Source organism: Gasterosteus aculeatus, chromosome 2, assembly GCF_964276395.1.
Source record: "Gasterosteus aculeatus chromosome 2, fGasAcu3.hap1.1, whole genome shotgun sequence".
In the NCBI taxonomy this organism is placed as follows: Eukaryota; Metazoa; Chordata; class Actinopteri; order Perciformes; family Gasterosteidae; genus Gasterosteus; species Gasterosteus aculeatus.
The window spans coordinates 15551916-15569640 of NC_135689.1; the positions used below are offsets into that span (position 1 = coordinate 15551916).

At 43.7% G+C, this 17725-nt stretch overlaps 2 protein-coding genes across 7 annotated transcripts in view; one reads left to right on the top strand and one right to left on the bottom strand.

The window, feature by feature from the left end:
- On the bottom strand, positions 1 to 5095 carry lrrc47 (leucine rich repeat containing 47). Its single transcript, XM_078093830.1, has 7 exons — positions 3386 to 5095; positions 2624 to 3082; positions 2396 to 2512; positions 2113 to 2228; positions 1499 to 1601; positions 918 to 1007; positions 1 to 818 (listed from the first exon to the last, which is right to left on the bottom strand). Exons 1-7 carry the CDS (start codon positions 3953 to 3955, stop codon positions 594 to 596), a joined length of 1680 nt encoding a protein of 559 aa, XP_077949956.1. The 5' UTR covers positions 3956 to 5095; the 3' UTR covers positions 1 to 593.
- The window catches only part of cep104 (centrosomal protein 104), a 26336-nt gene continuing 12943 nt past the window's right edge, over positions 4333 to 17725 (top strand). For 2 of the 6 annotated variants that reach the window (XR_013453428.1, XM_040193304.2), the window contains exons 1-12: positions 4333 to 4690; positions 5547 to 5673; positions 6195 to 6368; positions 6564 to 6702; positions 7326 to 7388; positions 9195 to 9271; positions 9702 to 9870; positions 12232 to 12387; positions 12514 to 12741; positions 13578 to 13793; positions 14316 to 14501; positions 15262 to 15435. Coding sequence is in view for 4 of the 6 variants with exons in the window: in XM_040193304.2 (XP_040049238.2) it covers positions 5561 to 5673; positions 6195 to 6368; positions 6564 to 6702; positions 7326 to 7388; positions 9195 to 9271; positions 9702 to 9870; positions 12232 to 12387; positions 12514 to 12741; positions 13578 to 13793; positions 14316 to 14501; positions 15262 to 15435 (1695 nt within the window). In the remaining 2 variants the exon portion in view is untranslated. Of the gene's footprint in view, positions 4691 to 5546; positions 5674 to 6194; positions 6369 to 6468; positions 6491 to 6563; positions 6703 to 7325; positions 7389 to 9194; positions 9272 to 9701; positions 9871 to 12231; positions 12388 to 12513; positions 12742 to 13577; positions 13794 to 14315; positions 14502 to 15261; positions 15436 to 17725 lie in introns of those variants that run through there. The other 4 variants (XR_013453429.1, XM_040193305.2, XM_078093810.1 and 1 more) reach the window with 3 other exon arrangements.

The following is a 17725-nucleotide window of genomic DNA, read 5'->3' on the forward strand; positions in this document are numbered from 1 at the left end:
TTTGTCAGTTGCTCAATTTGTTTATTACCTATGAATGAGAAAAAAGGAAAAACAAACAACTGCAGAATCTGGTTGCAGATACAGAATTATACCGCTTTGGAAGTTACATCCATACAGGTTGTTAATGAGTTGGAGTTGACGCTTTTCTCGGCAGTGAGCATTAGCAGCAGGACATTCTTAAATCTTAGTTAGACATCATCTGCTGCTGCTTAAAGGGGGAAGTTAGAATATTATGAGCGTGTGGTGACACAAATCCTCCAGTATTTACGGAGTAATGTTGTTAGGTTAAAGTTGCTTTGACGAAAATTTAAGAACTTTTAAAGTACTTTTTAGTAGACAATTTGCCTTCAGTTGTAAATGATACAAAATGAGTCTATTTAATGAGAGTTTGGCATATTTATCGTGTTTTCAGGAAGCAGCAACAAGATTTAGGAACAGCAAAGCATTCGATAACACATTTGCCAACAAGCAGATTTCCTGTGGCCCCTAAGTAAAGTAAAAAGGGTGTTATTTAGTTGCATTTTGTCAAACTTCAGCTGGAACGTCCCATAGCTTTTAAAATGACTTCATCTCAATAATACAGGTTACAACGTCTACCACAGCACGGTCACGTTGCTAATGTCGTTGCAAAGGTCGGTCTTTGAGGGGTAGACAACTTTCAGGTTCCCGTCCTGGTCCAGCGTGCGGACCTGCTGCACCGTCAGTTCGCTGGAGGGCTCGCCGCTGGCGGCCGGGTCTTGTGGGCCGTCCCCTTCCCCGTCTGACCCCCCCACCTCCTCCGGCTGCTCTGCAGTGAACTTGTTCAACTCTGCCATTTTCTGTGACAAAACAAGAAAAAGCGCACTGAATCGTTTAGGTCTCTTCGGCAACAACCTCTTACTCCTTTGGGAGGAGAAGAGAGAAGAAGTGAAGCTTACCACAATCAGAGCGTCCATAACATCTTTGCAGGTCTGCAGGCTGACTGCGCTCGTCACCTCCAAGAACAACTCTTTGGTCGTTTTCTTGATCTGTAAAAACACAAATCCGCTGATCATTCAATCGTTTCTGTTTCATCATGAGGAGACAGAGACACGCTCAGTAGGACACGGGTGATGTCAGATGATCTCCACCAGCGGATCATGCGGACGCGTTTGCGGCTCTTTCTGTCCAGGGATGATCTCGCGTTCTGCAGCAGCAGCAAGGCGCATACGGTAATAGTTTGGGCGGCCAGTTACGGCTGCATGCTCAAGGACCTATTATGGCTGAGGTAACTAACACTTGATATTGCCTTTTTTATACCGGCGTAGTTCTCTGCAACTGGAGTAAGTGTGTCACTCAAGTGCGGTTTAATCAAGGCTAACTGGTCGGCTACATCAGTAGTTGAGGGGATCTGCGCTCTTCTGGCTGCACTTTAATAGTTAAGTTCAGTTTTCTTTGGGTTCACATTTCCACCATAAAGAAGTCTTCCTTCATTGGAGAACCAGATTATGAGCACCAGAAGGAAAAGAGATATACACACCTTTGTTTTCTCACTGTTGGTAATAGGTGGGAATGAGATCACATGTCCCTCTGCGTCCACTATGCAGGGATACATTGCTTTTCCCTGCAGAAGTTGCAGGTACCTGTACAAAATTAAATAAGTGACTTTATAAAAAATAAAAAAACGGGTTACGGCAATGCAGTAGACGCAGATCTAGTGATATTATTTCAATGATACATTTGAGAATGATATTATTACGTCTGTCAGCCGTCACACAGCAAATGATCCATTTCAGATGGTGCGTGTGACACACGGCTGGTCAGGTAGTTACTTTGTCTTCCTGACTGTTCACAAACTAAATGGACATTACTCAAGCTTGTGATACCTTATGTGTAACAATCCATTGCTCATTCAACAAGCAAGTTGAAATAAATTAAGACTAACGCTGTGGTCGGACATACTTCTACTGCCCTCGTGTGTTCAACCAGAAGTCAAACAGATGTCTTGTATAGCAGTTAAACCCTTTGTGTCTTTACCACAAATGGTTTTGACCAACACTTCCCTCCCGCTAACAAAGGGTGGATCCTTTAAAAAAAAAAAAAAAAACACCAGAAGAGCCCATGTTGTACAGAAGACTCGTAGGTTGTACTGACTTGTGGAGGCCAGTGACGTTCTGCCTCCTCTTCTGCTTCCGCAGCTCGTCGGCCTCGACCTGAAGCTGCCTTATCAGCTCGACGGCCGTCATCTCCTTGCGGCCGAGCGACACGACCTGCCCAACATTGGATTCATCACCTTTTGTGAGCTTTACTGTGACAGTTACAATAGGCCACAGAGCGAAAAACCACCTGAAGATGCCACGAACTCACACAAGAGTAAATGAAAACGGGTTTACTTCAACTCTGGCCGGCCCAAGCTAACCGGCCTGCGTTGGCCTACCTTCAGCTCGGTGGGTCGTTTCACGTCATACGTCAGCGGAGCTTTGATGAGCTGCACATCATGAGTCGCAATGGTCGCGATGGTCCTTTTACCGCACAAGTCATCATGAAGCTTCGTCTAGGAAAACAGGTAAATCAAAATGATCTCAACGGTTGCGCACCCCACTAAAATGGTGCCATTGCATACCCCCTCCCTCCCCCCCGCCCCTTGTGAGGCGTCCGACCTTACCTGAGCCACCAGGAACCGCTTGAGAGCGTTGCCAGCCTTTAGGTTCATGCCCGTGACCACGCAGCACACCAGGTACGGTCGAACATCTTTCACCTCCGCACTCACCGTGACGGAGAGGGCAGCGGGGCTGTCCGAAACGTGGAGAACCCTGACCACCATCTTGTTCAGTTCCTCCACCTCGTCTTGTTGATCTCCCACCTTCTCCTTCTTCTTCCTCTGCTGCCTTTTGCCCTTGTCCGCCCTGCGGCCCCCGTCGGCTTCGCCTCCTTCCTCTCCTTGTTTTCCTTTTCCTTTCCCTCTGAGGTAGTCGAGGATGGACTTGGTCTGACAGCCGTTGACCATCTTCTCCAGCCGCTTGTCGCTCAGCTTGTTGCCTTTGAAGTTGATCTCCTTCAGCTTGGCGCAGTCGCTCAGCTCGGTGGGGATCTCCTTCAGCTTGTTGTTGGAGAGGTCCAGCACCTGAGGAGGACGGCACAAAGTGCAGATGTTGACTTTGACTCGCTGGGAAAATACAATCGGCTAAGCTGGCAGAGCATGCTCACCTGCCTGCCTGTCTTGTGGGGGAGCTTACCCGCCAAACTAGGCTTCGAAATGTGATATTTTCATGTTGGATCGCATATTAGCAAACGTGGAAAGCAGTTAGCTGTAACCACAGATGGTACACGCAGCTCCCCGAAGGCCGTTTCGAAATTCGGTATACATTTGATCCCCCCAGAAGAACATCTCTGGCAGAAAATCGCCCCGAGAGGCAGTTCCACCCACCTTTATAGCGGCTAGCTTGAGAACATCCCCGCTCAGCTGCTCGATGCGGTTGTCCGAGGCGATCAGAATGCTGAGCAGCTCCAGCTTCTCCGAGTAGAAGTCGACGGGGAAGCCGGCGAGGCGGTTCTTGGAGACGTTGATGTTGGAGAGCTTCGCGCAACGGCTCAGCCCCTCCGGCAGAACTTCCAGGCTGTTGCAGCTCACGTTGAGGGTGGTTAGCTCCTTCATCTGAGTGACTCCCTCCGGCAAGCTGCTGAGGTCGTTGGCCGACAGGTCCAGCACCTTCAAGGACCTGAGCATCCCCACGACACTCGGGACGGAGGAGAGCCTGTTCCTGCACAGGATGAGGCTTTGGAGGTTTGTCAGGCGCTGGATGTCCTCGTGGATCTCTGTCAAGTTCGGGCACTGGCTAACTTCCAGATAATTCAGCAGCGCGAGGGAGTAGAGAGCCGGCGGGAGCCCCCCGGCCGAGGAGATCCTCTGGTCGAAAGCGGGACCTTGGAAAACTAGTTCACGCCTCTTCTCTGTGGCTGCTTTCTCTATTTCTGGCCAATTCTCCATGTCACCCATGCTTGTCGGCTGTGGAGCAGTTGGCAAGATAGCGGAGACAATGAAATGGATCCAAATCCGGTTTTAGATTTCAAAATAAATGTCCCCTTTTTTACATAATGGTTTGTGGATCACACATGTGGCTCTGCCGCAATATATCAACCGATTATATCCGTCAAATTACGGGAAACGGATGATCACTTCTTTGAAAGCTTCAATTATTGCCGAATTGCTATCTTTCATTATAGGGCCTGAACGTTTCTTTTTAATTAGTAGCATTTATTGTTTAATGTTTGTATCACTAGTCTTACAATTGCGTACTCCTGCAGATTTGCAGCCATATTGTAGGACCTTACCAGTCAACGAAGTTACCTTTATACGCTATGACTTTATTTTGGAGACAACATGTTTGGCTTCCGGTCATCTGTGATTGACAGACACGATGCTCCCTTCCGCCGCAGGACAGATAAGAAGTTATGAACACGTATTTAAATATGTATATTGAATGCTGATCGATGTAACAGTTTATTCAAAATCTAAGTAGACACATTATACAATCGGGGGTTGGTCCAAGTAGATTTTACTCAACCGAATAGTCATTAATGTCTAAAACAACTTAAACGCATGTAAAACTACATTTACGACAATCCAGTGCGAATGACGACGGTTCCTCTACTGCGCATGCGCGAGCGAGTGTTGTCAGCGGTGGTTATGGAGATGGGTCTACAACCTGTCAATAGCACTCCAATGTTCGTGGTAAGATAATATTTTCCATAATCGCAGGAAAACGGCCGATTGCTTTGAAATGTGTACCAACAAAATACAGCGCGTAGTGAATGACAGTTGTCAGGACAATTAGCTGGTCAAAAGGCCTTTGAAATACAGCTAAAGTGACTGAAGACCAGCTAAGTTGGTTAACCGTTAGCTAGTTAGCATTAGTGCCCAACATGTTGCACTCAGTGCGGAGGGTTTATCTGCCCGCCTCCCCCCGATGCCCCTACCTAATGGCGGTTGTGTATAACATATAAATGATCATTTTTCCCGAGTATATGAAAAAATAAACGCCAATGCACTTAACCGGACGTTTGATATTTCCATTGTCCGAGTAACGTTAAATCCTTCAACAAATCTTTAATCCTTTAGCATTCGCCATACGTGTACACGCGCACATATTCAACCGTTACAAAACGAACCATTGCTCGTACTAACGTTATACCTTTTTATTGTAACGTATAAGTAAGTTATGGATTGGAATTAACACATATGTGGTTTTTCCATAAGAATGAGTTATTCTGAGTAATGTTAATGTGTGAGTATCTAATAGGGACAATCTGCGCAGATATTAAACGCTGTTCTTCAGTCATTAACAGTATTGTAATATTGACACATTTAAGTCGATAGTGATACGTAGACATGTGGAGGATGTAGGTAACAATTAATTTGTCTCTCATTTCCAGTAAATCAGCTCTAAAAAATACTATTACAGCCCTATAGAATTGATAAATAAATTGTGCAATCTCGCTCAATACCATATTTAACTTCAATCAATTGAATGCGTTTGCTCTTTTCGGATATTAAATAGCAGATGCATTTCTTTTTTGTGTTCTTTCAGTGTACGTCAGAGGGATGCCCCGGAAGATAGGATTCATTGTGGTCAACTCTTCAAGTCATGAGGACAACTTCAGTGCTAAGGAGCTCATGGTCCATGCACCCACAGTCAACGGCTGGAGGTCTAGCAGGTAAATACTAATAATAAGAAACTTTTTAAGGCTTTTGTTCGAGGAGAAATCCTGAAGCTGTAGTCCGAATTCAAATATTTTGGAATAATTCTAGATTTTAATAATTCATTTAAAATGAAAAAAAGTTAGAAATAAGAAAATTAGCAAATAATACAATATTTTCAGATGATCATCAGATGATATCTGGTCTATATTTATCCTACCATAACCTTATAACAGTTAATTCATTATTTTTACTTATTTGCTACTTTTGTAATACACCTACATATTTAATTGTGCTGTATTGGCTGTACTGCCTTGACCTAAAGTGCATTGATGAAATTTAGCTCTCTTGCTAACTATTGCACATTTACAATGAGTGGAAACACAAAACATTTATTATCGTAGACCGTAAATACATAACGCATTGTATATAACCACAGTGCTTCACTTTCAACAACATTAAACACTTATTCTATGCAGTTTTACATTATTTTGTTTCTGAAAGCAACACAACATTGTGGGGATCAAATATTCCGCAGGTTGTGCTGCTACCCCCAGTACGTCACCCTACAGCTGGCGGAGAGAAGTAGGGTGAGGAAACTGCAGCTTCTGGGCCACCAGTACCTGATCCCATCCAAGGTTGAGTTCCACATTGGAGACACCCTCCCTGAGTCCAGCAGCTCGACGTTCCCTGGGCAGCTTCGCAGACTCGGGTAAGACTGCATTTGTCTACAACATAATAGCACTATCCTTTGTGCAATCTAAATCTTTTTGTGTAAACTACAGATTACACATCTATACTGTATTTTTCAGGATCAATACAGCATCACAAAATGTAGGAATGGATTTAAGTCTTGTATATCTGCTGTGGAGTTGAACTGAAGAGCAACATTCTACCACCATTGCAGGTACGTGTCTTTGTCAGAAAATGAGAAGACAGGCTTCCAAGCGCGGGAGCTGAAGTCAGTGCACGTAGACGCCATCGGAACGTATCTGAGAATCACCTTCCATAGGAACCATGTCAACCATCACAATCACCACAATCAGGTAACAATGCAAATACACCATCGGTTGAATATCAACAATGTTTAGCTGACACAGAAACTGTGAGTGTTGTTCTACTTTCCTATTTTTAATGTATAAAAAAAGAAATAAACAACACAATTATGTTTAAAAGGAACTCACCAATAACTCACCAATATAGCTCTAGCCATAATGGACACATTTCCTCCAGTAATTTACAACATATAGAAGTTATCTTATTTATTGAGTGACTGCTCATCTTGCCAATTATACCCTCAACTTCATTTGCTTTTTCAATGTCAAAGTTTTGAAACCCTGTTAATAGATTACGCTGTTTTAGGCTGGTGTTCTTTGCAACAGCAGGTTGGTGTATGTGGGATTGACCCAAAACGTATTACAGTGTGTGTTCCTCAACATGTTCCCCAGTGTGGCTCCTTGATGAAAGAAAGGGAAAAGTGAGGCTTTGACTACACCAGCACTTCGTTATTCCGAATAGGAGAATAGATTCTTGTTTCGGGGCTTTTCATGTGAATACAAAACATGGAGCGGCCTTGTACCTCAAACTGGGGTGAATTAGTTCCACTATTGAGCTCCCGCCACTCACATTTTTATTTAACCACTTCACCAACACCTTTTTATGATTTCAGGTCGCTTTGGTTGCCATTAATGTTCTGGGAGATTCTTCGGATGGCAACGCCTTCAACACAATTGTAAGTTCTCTTCAGCTGTCCCTCGACCCTGTACTTACATCTGCACAGCACTAGGTGGCGCTTTGCTTCTGTGAGACGTTGCTGTATTGTCACCAGTCAATCAGAACACTGTTGAGTGATGTTTCTTAATCCTTCCTCTGACATTGCAGACATGAGCATGTCAACAACAAGTATTGTACGCCATTCATTTATTCCTAATATTGATACTGGGTTCTGAATATCTTTTTTTTTTCTGTTATAATATGCTATTTGCTTCATGGAAAGTTGTGCATGTTCCCTCTTATGTGTTTACATTGCAAAAAACAAAACAATACTAATAATTCAGAGCCATTGAAATATATGAATAACGGATAGCTCCTTATTGAATTTGCGTGTAGATTTTGAGGTGATATTAAAGGGGGATGAGATTATTTTCTGAGAAGGATATATGGGACTGTACCGACATCCTATGTAGTATTTACTTACTCGTGTTTACCTGAAGGGTTAGTGTGTGTAGGTGCATGTATAAGTGTCAGGAATGTAGTAATGAGACACAAAGGGAGGGCAGTATGTAATCACACAGGAGGCCTTTAGTTAGCCAGCGTAATCAGATAGTTCCGGAGACGGACAGGTCCTGGATGAGAGAGAGCACCTTTAAACACACACACACACACACACACACGCGCGCACACAAGGCTCAAAGACATGGAGAGACAAGGACACAAACTTGCAGAGATTCCAGCAAACAGGCTGTGCATTGTTGCTCCACTAATCCGACTCGGAGCACCTCCACCAGGAGCAATCGCGCCTGGAGGGTCGGCTGGATCCTGTTCTCTTATATTCGGTCATGGCAGAGGGAGTTGTGTTTGTTTTTCACAAAAATCCTTTATATGATGCAGATAAAGTGTAATCTGATTTATTTTTTTGGACTTTTGGTGTATTTTTCTATGTGGTTACTGACCTAAGGCAACTGACGCAGCAGACGCGTTTGACTTGCCGTGGTGGGAAAAACACAGTTGTCACTAATAACATCGCCGGCTTACATCACACCAGCAATTATTTTCATAATTTACACCGTGTGCTTTCTCCTTGATATTCTAGGTATAGTGGTAGAAGGCGTAGGGGTGTCTTTTATAGTTATATGTGAGTTTTGTGAACTTTGCGATGTACTGTGACGCTGGATCATTTTCACAGCACACCGTCACCACTTTCCTATGAGGGCTTTTTACACAAAAACTTTTCCACCGCCTTTATTTGTCTAAAGTGACAACGAAAGAACCTTGCAGTTAATTCTTTTATATCTCCATTATTCTTTTTTAATGGTTTGCAAACCGCAGACCAAATTTTATACGCCTCAATTATATTGAAATAACGACTCTTCACATTTGTGATTTACATATTAACCGGTAAACTAGGTTTGAAAATGACACATGACAGTTTGTGTTTATTTCCTCCTCACTGTGTTCCTGTCTATGGAATCCGTAGATACTTGGCTGCTCTTTGCCCTCTATGAACACATGTTAGCTTCTCGTTTCAGTCAGAATAATTACATACTGTATGAATAGATTAGTGTGCAGTAGTTCCTCTACTGAATTCTGGCTAACAGGAAGTTCCTGGTATGGAATGAAATCCTGAGTAAACACGTCACCTGTTTGTAACGATTGCACACAACACACACACACACACACACACGCGCACACACAGTTCCGGTGAGATCAGAGTACGCCGCGGACTACAAGTCTCCACTAAAGGCTTTAGCCTCCAAGCACAGTGATACAAGAGAATAAATGCACGTGTGTGACGTTTCCCCCATCTGTTTACCCCCAGCCAAGCAGAGAGCAGCTGATCGAACAGTACCTCAACAGTACCCAGCTGGAAGCCGCCTTGGAGACGACCTTCATGGGGTGAGGCTAGGCCATTGAACCCTGGTTTCTTTGTCTTGTGACAATAACATTGTTCTACAAAGCCATTGAGTGTGGAGACCAACCAATGAGGCGTTCAAGGTCACGCACATTTGAAGACAATGCAGGTGGCGGCCCACACAGAGAGAAAAACATATTTCAAAATATTCCTTTACTCTTAATTCTAATATCATCTCCCCCCCCCAGGGACGTTTCACCTCAGGGTCTCACTCCTTGGGGGGTCGATCCATGTTTTTCCCCCTTTGATCAGGATTTGCACAATACTGAGCCCATTGACTGACAACAACATGTTTTTCTGATCTACTCTGGGATCATCAGCTGTTCTCAATATTCAACATGTTTCACGAGTGTAGCAAGTTCAGACCCGACGCGTAGAAAGAAATGTTTTAATGTCTCCCTGTTCCGCTCCCAGTAAATGTGAGTCCATCTCCCCTTTGGACGACCTGGCCTTCGACATGTACCAGGACCCCGAAGTTGCCAACATCATCCGACTCCTGGACCAAAAGAAGCAGGAGATGGTCCAGCGGGAGGAATACGAGCAGGCCAAGAATCTGAAGCAGGCCATCGCAGACCTGCAGAAGGTACCGCCGGCGCTGGGAGGGGAAGACTGGGGCCCAGCAAATACCAGGATGTGCTCTCTGTTTGAATTGCTTTTTTGGTTAATTTATTATCATAGATGTTTAAAAATGGCTTAAATACAGTTAAAAGATTTATTTCACGCTAACCTTAACTAATTGCCAACTATACTGACCACTAGGGGTGTAACAATTCATTTTAACAACGATTCGATTCGAATCGCGATTCATGGTTGCCGATTCGATTCATGGACGATCTGGGTTGATTTAGAACGATTCGATTCAGTGACTTGAAAGCGATTCAGTAACTTTACTGGACAGTGCAGGCAAAGTTTCTGAGATCCCTGTTGTTTCTTGTAAGGAAATCAGGTTTAAATTAATTATGGATATTATAAACAAGCAAACAACAATTAATGGCAAATTTATTAACCTTTTATTTGAATCAAGTGCCATTTTCAATGTAAACATTACACAATAATTACACAATGTTTGGATCAATTTACAGAATTTTCAACCACATTGTAGGGTCGCATGTCTTTACAGATAAACTTGGCAATTGTTGCTGTGATGTTGAGTTTGGTGCTGGCGAGGCCTGAGGTGTCTGCAGAGCTGCAGTTACCTGCTGCTGCTGCAGCGGTGACGCTGCTAGAGGTCCTGACTGTCGCTGTTGTTCAATCCCACGGCGCCTTAGTAGATGGCCGGAAAGATTCGTTGTAGTGATGTCAGCCAAACTGCAATTTCTCCAAAGATGCACAACAAAGAACAGCTTGGGTGTCTTTGTCCATTTGTTGTTACAGTACTGTGTCACGACGGCATAAACCAACCCTGTTCAAAGTATAACTTTATTAACAAGATTGCAATATAGATTATGCTAACTGTTACTGACATGATCTGCGTTTCTCGGACGTGATCGTTAGTCCGGCTGAATTATACGTCACTATTTATATTTTCCCGCCGCAAGGTGCTTCCTATGCTAAAGGAGGTAAGTAGGGGAGCATTAGAGAATTTAAACAGCTCTCACCATGGCGGCCATGTACATTACTACCGGGTCATTTCACTCATTCATTTCACTTTGACAATTTGAATCCAGCCTGACCGTTGCATTGTGGGCTCTGGACAATGTGCCTTTGTTTCACTACAAACAAGCAGTATGTGTACACAAAGACACACATATAAGCACACATATGCTAAATATCCCGGGTTACTCAAAGTATTTCTTCCAGCAAAAGGAAGAAGATTTGGGATTTGGAAGTACCTGGATCTCCACTCCAATTTCGGAATAGTGGGGAATGTATAATAATCATACATCATATCAAACAAACAAACACTCCAGGGGCACAATGCAGAACGCGCATTATAAATTTAAGACTTTTGCAATTTCAATTTCAGTACTTTTAGTGGTATAGAATCGGAATTCTTCCACCATTACTCCTTTAGCCCATGATATCTTAATTTGTTTTCTAACTCTTCTTTTTACTCAGAAAACAATAACCTTCTTTAATGGAGAAAGTAAACACATTTCTGTGCAGAAAGGATCCTGCGCCCACATCCACTGCTCCGGAAAAACAATTTCTCTCTCGCAAATCTCAACTGGGTTAGACCTGTGTTCCTTTAACACGGTGTGACTGCACCACCGTTTGTAACAGTAGTTGTTAAACATTGTTCAGATTCCTGTTACTGACATCCTTTGTATACAGCGTTACCATGCTGACCATGAATTCTACATAAGCTCAGCAGCTGCAGTGATGGTCATCTCAGGTTCTCTCCCACTCCCAACCACCAAACAATCCTTTTTGTAACTAGATAACAAACACACACACACTCACACTCGCATCTTGTTAGTATGGCATGTTAACGTTGCAGACAAAACAGTTGCCAAGGGATGTTTTTTGATCTCTGTTTTTGCCAAATCTATTTTCTATTGTCTATTTTTAAATATTAGTGATTCAAGGATCAATGGGCTGTATAATTTTTTTAACTATGATTCAGCTCCTATTGTGTTTAAAGCATGATTCTGGATAATTGCATGACACAAATCAATGTGCAAAAACACTGAACAAACAGTATCTTTCCATGGGGGAAAATATAGATTTCTGTTTCTAAGGGGCGTAGATGTATCAGGACCTCTGGTTCCACAGGTAATGGAAAACAACCCCTTAAACTTACAGCAGTGCTACATAAAGATAGCAAACATCCAGAAGACCTTTGGTCAACAAAGGCTCACACCGACATAAATCTAAGCCATCTTGAGACCATAAATGTCATCCATTAGCCCCGCCTCCTCGTTCGCCCATGTAAACAAACACTAAAGGCTCAGTCCGTCATAGCAGGGCCGTGTTCACCTCTCCTCGTCACGGGCTCTTCCAGGTGGGCGAGCGTTTGGCTCGATACGATGTGGAGAAGCGATGTGCGATCGAAAAGGAAGACTACGACCTGGCCAAGAGGAAAAAAGAGCTGATGGAAGAGTACAGGAGGAGCGTCTACCAGCAGCTGGAGGTCCACAACGTGCTGGACATGGCAACGGTCAGTCAACGTTAGATTGAGGTGCTTCGCCTGTTTACACTGTTCACCTGTATATTTCTATCCGAGGTGTTGGTGTTCATCACTTATTCTGCCCAAATCTGTTCTGTGCCTTCACCTTGTTTACAGATCACGCGGGCCGCAGAGTCATCGTCGGCCCGCGACCCTCCTGCCCCTCTGCCTTCTCCTGGTCACCGCTCTGCCCCCGCTAAGCCCCTTGTGTCCACAAACACATTCAGGGAGGGGAAAAATACAAGCGCTCCCCAGAACCAACAGTCAGACACAGAAACCGCTGTGGCCAAAGTGAGCAGCCAGCTCGACCCCCCGTGCATCCCCTCTGCTGTGCCTGAGATAGACGTAAGAGAAGTTTTCATTAATTTAAGCTCATTGACGTTGTAAAAATACCCCTCCACCTCCAAAACACATGCCAATCCAAATCACTTTATCAGATAATGCAACACATCACAACATCTTCATTCAGCATGAATCATGAGTGTTAACATCACAATTACTCATTGAAGACCAAATGCGTTGCACTCTGCACGGCCGTAGCAGAAGCTTGTTCTTCTGGGATAAAATGATTGTATTGTTGTAAGAATAACCTGGCCTACTACTGTAACACCTTGGGGAACATGTCCGCTGACGTAAGCCGCTGCAGCGTCGGAACACGGAGCACACAGGGAGATTGTGACCAGCAGGGGCTTTTATTCTTTACTCACCACCTACTAGGACTCGTCCTACTGCTGGTTTGGGTTTCACTATTTAATTAAAAGCGTGCAACAGTTGGCTGACTCCGGCGGCTGCCAACCTGGCCTCACAGCAGGGCTCTGAACCTTGTAGGAGGCAGCCCGGTGCCAGAGGGCCTTCGGGCCACAGGAAGCAGTGCTGGCCGCCGGGAAAGGTGGTTAAACGTTCGTTGTCATCACGAAGTTAAATGATCAACCTTTTCAGTGAGCAAACGCAAGAGTACATTTTAAAAAAAAGGGAAGGTTTGAGATGATACGTTTTTCAAAAGGATGGACGGACTTAAATGTACAAGATAGTTTTTAACGCTTAAGAGCTGACAGGTTATTGTTCTGTATGCTGATAAATACAGAACAGTATCGACGATTAAATAAGAGAAACAATGTGTGTTGTATAATTGAAATATCTTATTCCAAGCTTTTAACACCATCGTCGTCTTGTGCTGAAAGGTTACCTGTGTGCCTCATGACGAGAGGCCGCTCCCGGCCATTCGGAGGACGGAGCGGCCTGTGGAGTCGGCTCTGTCCTCTGAGGAGCAGCGCTCCCCCCAGCCTGGTGCTCGAAGGGCTCCACACAGCCCCGAGGTGAGCGGAGAGCCGGAGCCCCTGACGGAGACGGCCCAGAGAGAGGCTGGCCTTCCACTAGAGGTCTACGGAGAAAGCGTGGTAAGAAGAATCATCTGGAAACACCCGTGTGTGTGTTTTTATCTCTACTCCTACATACTGCTATGTACTCGAAAAAACACACTCTTGGGTAACCCTTCTGGAGATTATATTCAAGCCAATATTATCGTCCCAATAGATTATTATCAAGATATTGTAAGATGTACCAAAACACCGAATATATGTTTGATGGTACTTGTAGGTCAATCAGAGAGATGAAACATTCAAAATATGTGCTATGTTTACCGGTACTAAAGAACCAAATATAAACTTCCCTTATAACTCCTTTTATGATTTCCATCAACCCTTGAGAACGATATCCAGCTTTGTAGTTGCAAGATGATGATTCTTCTTATTCCACATTGGATCCATTGATATATAAGAAGTATTAGCACAGCGTTCAGGGATCCTGTGCGTCCCTGAACGGTAATTAACATATTTTGTCAGATACATGGGTTTGTGATACATCATCTCATTACATCTCACAGCTTATATGCTATTTAACTGATATTCACTAATCTGTAGCCCCTCTGTCTACTCCAGGTGGCCGGGGCGTATTCCAAAACCTGGTCCTACAGAGAAAACGCTCTCCTGGCTGTGTACAAGAAGCTTTCGGAGCTCTCACCCGCCACCCCCAAGGAGGAGCTGAGAAACATGACAAGAGCTGCTGTCTTCCTGGTCAAGAAGTCCCTCCTGGATAAGGTGTCTTGTGTGAGTCACGTCCTCAAAACACAGTTGTCCCGGTGTAAATGCCGTGAAGATGAAATCAACAGAAACCTTTGCCGGTAAAGCTGCCCTGTTAAGCTGTAGCGGATACGTTGACTTTAGCGCTGTCAAAGTCTCAATACAAACAGAGATTCATTTTACAAACAGAGCCTAACGTTCATAAGTCAAATCATAAGCACACCCATGCACACTCCAACAATGTTGACCCTGTCCCATATGCTACCCTAGTTCTCTCTCCCGGAGCTGGTCTACCTTAAACAAACTGTTTTGACAAGGATGGCCCTCTGGAAGTCATCTAAAGCGTGTAACAGAGTAGTGCTTCAATAATTCTAGCGATTTATTTTCATGGCCACCGTAGCTGCTGATTTGCTGCTTCACAAATGTGCTTCACTTATTAAATACGTCTTTCTCTTCCAATTTTGCTCTAATCTGCATGTCATGTCATTCCATCCTGAATTGTGTCTGAATTGAGGCCAGGGTGTTTTTTTTATGTCTAAATCTGCCTTTCAATTGCAAAATGCTACAAACATTGATGGTTCATCAATTCAATTGACGTGTAAAAAAATAATTGGATCGGCTATTTGGATTCTTAACTTCACTGACTGTCCCTCCCCATCTGCATACTGTAACGCAAAGTAAACATTGCCAAGTCTAGCCTCTTTGCTAATTGACACCACCCTGGTGCTAGCTTTTTTCAGAAAGTCCACTAAGTGTGTAGCTAAACGTCCACTGGTTCCCTCCTCAGGTTTTCCACGCCTCCTTGAAGCTGCTGCGGTTACTGCTCAGCCAGCTGGTCCCGGGTCTGGGGCCGGGCCGGGCCGAGGTGAGCCACTGCATAGATCAGACTTGGCCCAGCCTGCTGGCCAGGACCGGAGACTCAGTGAGCCGCCTCCGCTGCGCGGCCTCTGCCTTCATTCAGGTATCGTAACGCACTGGACCGACATGTAAATGTGGCACAATTTGATTTCCATTAAACCTTTTAATTCCTGTCTGCCTGCTTCCAGAGCAGCTTCGGCTGATGTTGTAAAGTCCATAATCTTTTTATCCATAAAACAATGAATAGTGAACCAATTTAGTTGCTAATGTTGTTGCCGCTAATCTCTATTGTTTATGGTTTTTAAATTTCAAATTTGAAGCTGTGGTGGCTTTGTGATATTCTTTTCCAATACGCACCAACACCGTTATCAAAGTTTTTAAAGTCAAGTCAGAGGAATGAGGATACACTTCTCTGAGAGTTCCATGGAAGATTACATCACAATGATCATACTGCACTGCAGTGTGGTCATAGGCAGATAAACAATGGCTTCATATAACGAGCTTTTTTTAAGGCAGAGCTTATGAATAAAAATATGGGTAAGAGTCTGAATCAATTTCTCCTTTTCCATAAAATCTATCAACCATAGTAATGTGACAATGCCAGGAGCTGTGAGTACACATTCGAGAGATATTGTTCTTTTTAAAAAGATCACTATGTAGACCTTGATCCCACCATTACCACATGCAGGCAGATGTTTGCTCAACATACTGTAGTCACTGAAGCGGAGTGACATGTCTCGTAAACTCCTAATGCGTCAGAGAGGATCAAATATGCCATGATTCATATGTGGGCGGATCTGTTATAGTCAGGGATTTTTAGTAGTGTGAGAAAGTCATTTGATGGCCGCTTGATGGTGGCGATTAAACACTTTTGATCAGTTTAAAGCCGATAATTATTCCTTTTTTCAAGCTGGTTGGATTTATTTAAAAACCAAAGAATAAAATTCACCTCTTGGTCAAAAATAGTCTGAAAAGCTACCAGCTATCTGTATGTAGATTTTTATTGTGTGTGTACTCAGTACTACTGAATTGTTAATATAATACTACTACTTGGTTTATTAAACAGAAGCCCTCCTGTCTGGCCATGTTTAAAAATGTCATTTTAAAATAGTCCTCCTTGAATTGTATTGAGTTGTAAGAGTTGTATTGTCTTATTTGAATTGAATCCTGACATTTACATTTTGTCATTTCGGCTAGGTAAATTACTTTGGGTAATACATTTGTTCTTGATTAAAAGGATAATCCTCAGGCTGAATCCCTCCTGTTTTCCCTTTCCTTAATAATGTTTATGTCAGTAAAGATAAATCTCATTCGTATTTTGAATAATCAGTTAAAAACACACAAAACTTCTCTCACAATGACTTCTGTGCAATACAATATAATATATACGTACGATATAATTGTTATGGTATTTAGTTTAAATGGAGCATGTTGAAGCCAGTCTGATGGACAGCAGCCATCGATCGTCCTTCAAAACTATGAGGCGCTCTGGAGTTCCAACATGTGAGAAATCCAATCCACCGTTCCTCCAAGGGCAAACTCTAGTGAACACCGGCTGCACGGTCTCTAGCTTGTTCTGTGTTTTTAGAATATACATTTATGTCTTACGAACCAGGCTATTCTTCCAAGAAATATGAAACGGGTTTCCTCGCTTTCAAAACAGAGTGAGCTCAGTCGTATTTTAAAGGCATTGTTCCACCAGCACAATATAAAGTCAGGCCAAGCCAAGGAGGCCTTTTGTTGTTTAAAAGTGGAGTGGAAACGCTCCATATTGTTTTCACACGGTTACAGTTCCCTTTGACAATAAGAGCGTGTAATGTTGTTGTGACCCACTGCAGGCCGAAGATAGTGAGAATAATGCCATTACGACATATTTCATACGTGTGCAGTGTGTCCCATAGGTCCCATCTCCGTCTGCTGGTGTGAGTGTGCGCAGCGGAACTACCGTGCGTGGCGAGAGGTGGACAATGGTAGAAAAAAATTAATAAATGATATATGAGGCTGTGTTTTCTACGCGAGCGTATAACTGAGATGCAGCTAAACCAGGCTTTTCTTTTGTAGCTGAGGGACATTTGCATGCAAATACACAAACAAACCAATCCCAGTCAAATCCAGTGGCTTCCTATCATGTTGTGTTTATTTTATTTTGAAAGCAGCTGGTCACTGCTTAAGTTAGCTGACGTGGAAAAGGTTGGACGCACTGAAACGCGGGGTGAGTTAGGAGGTGTGTGAGGTGTCGTTAGGCTCGGCCCTTCAGACTCGCCTCGTGTCGCACTTAATCTGATGGCTCCTTCTAGACCCGAGAGATCCTCCAGCGCAGGGGCGTCAATCACTTGTGTCCTGTACTGGAAGGATTACCGGGCTCAAGTACATGTCTGACGCTGTGTGCGCCG

Excerpts from the sequence above, each read along its gene's own strand:
- lrrc47 (XM_078093830.1), bottom strand. The coding sequence starts at position 3,955 with ATGGGTGACATGGAGAATTGGCCAGAAATAGAGAAAGCAGCCACAGAG. Across the intron at positions 1,008-1,498 it reads CCAACAGTGAGAAAACAAAG|ATCAAGAAAACGACCAAAGA; the intron begins GTGTGTATATCT and ends GTGTTTTTACAG. Across the intron at positions 819-917 it reads TTATGGACGCTCTGATTGTG|AAAATGGCAGAGTTGAACAA; the intron begins GTAAGCTTCACT and ends GTTTTGTCACAG.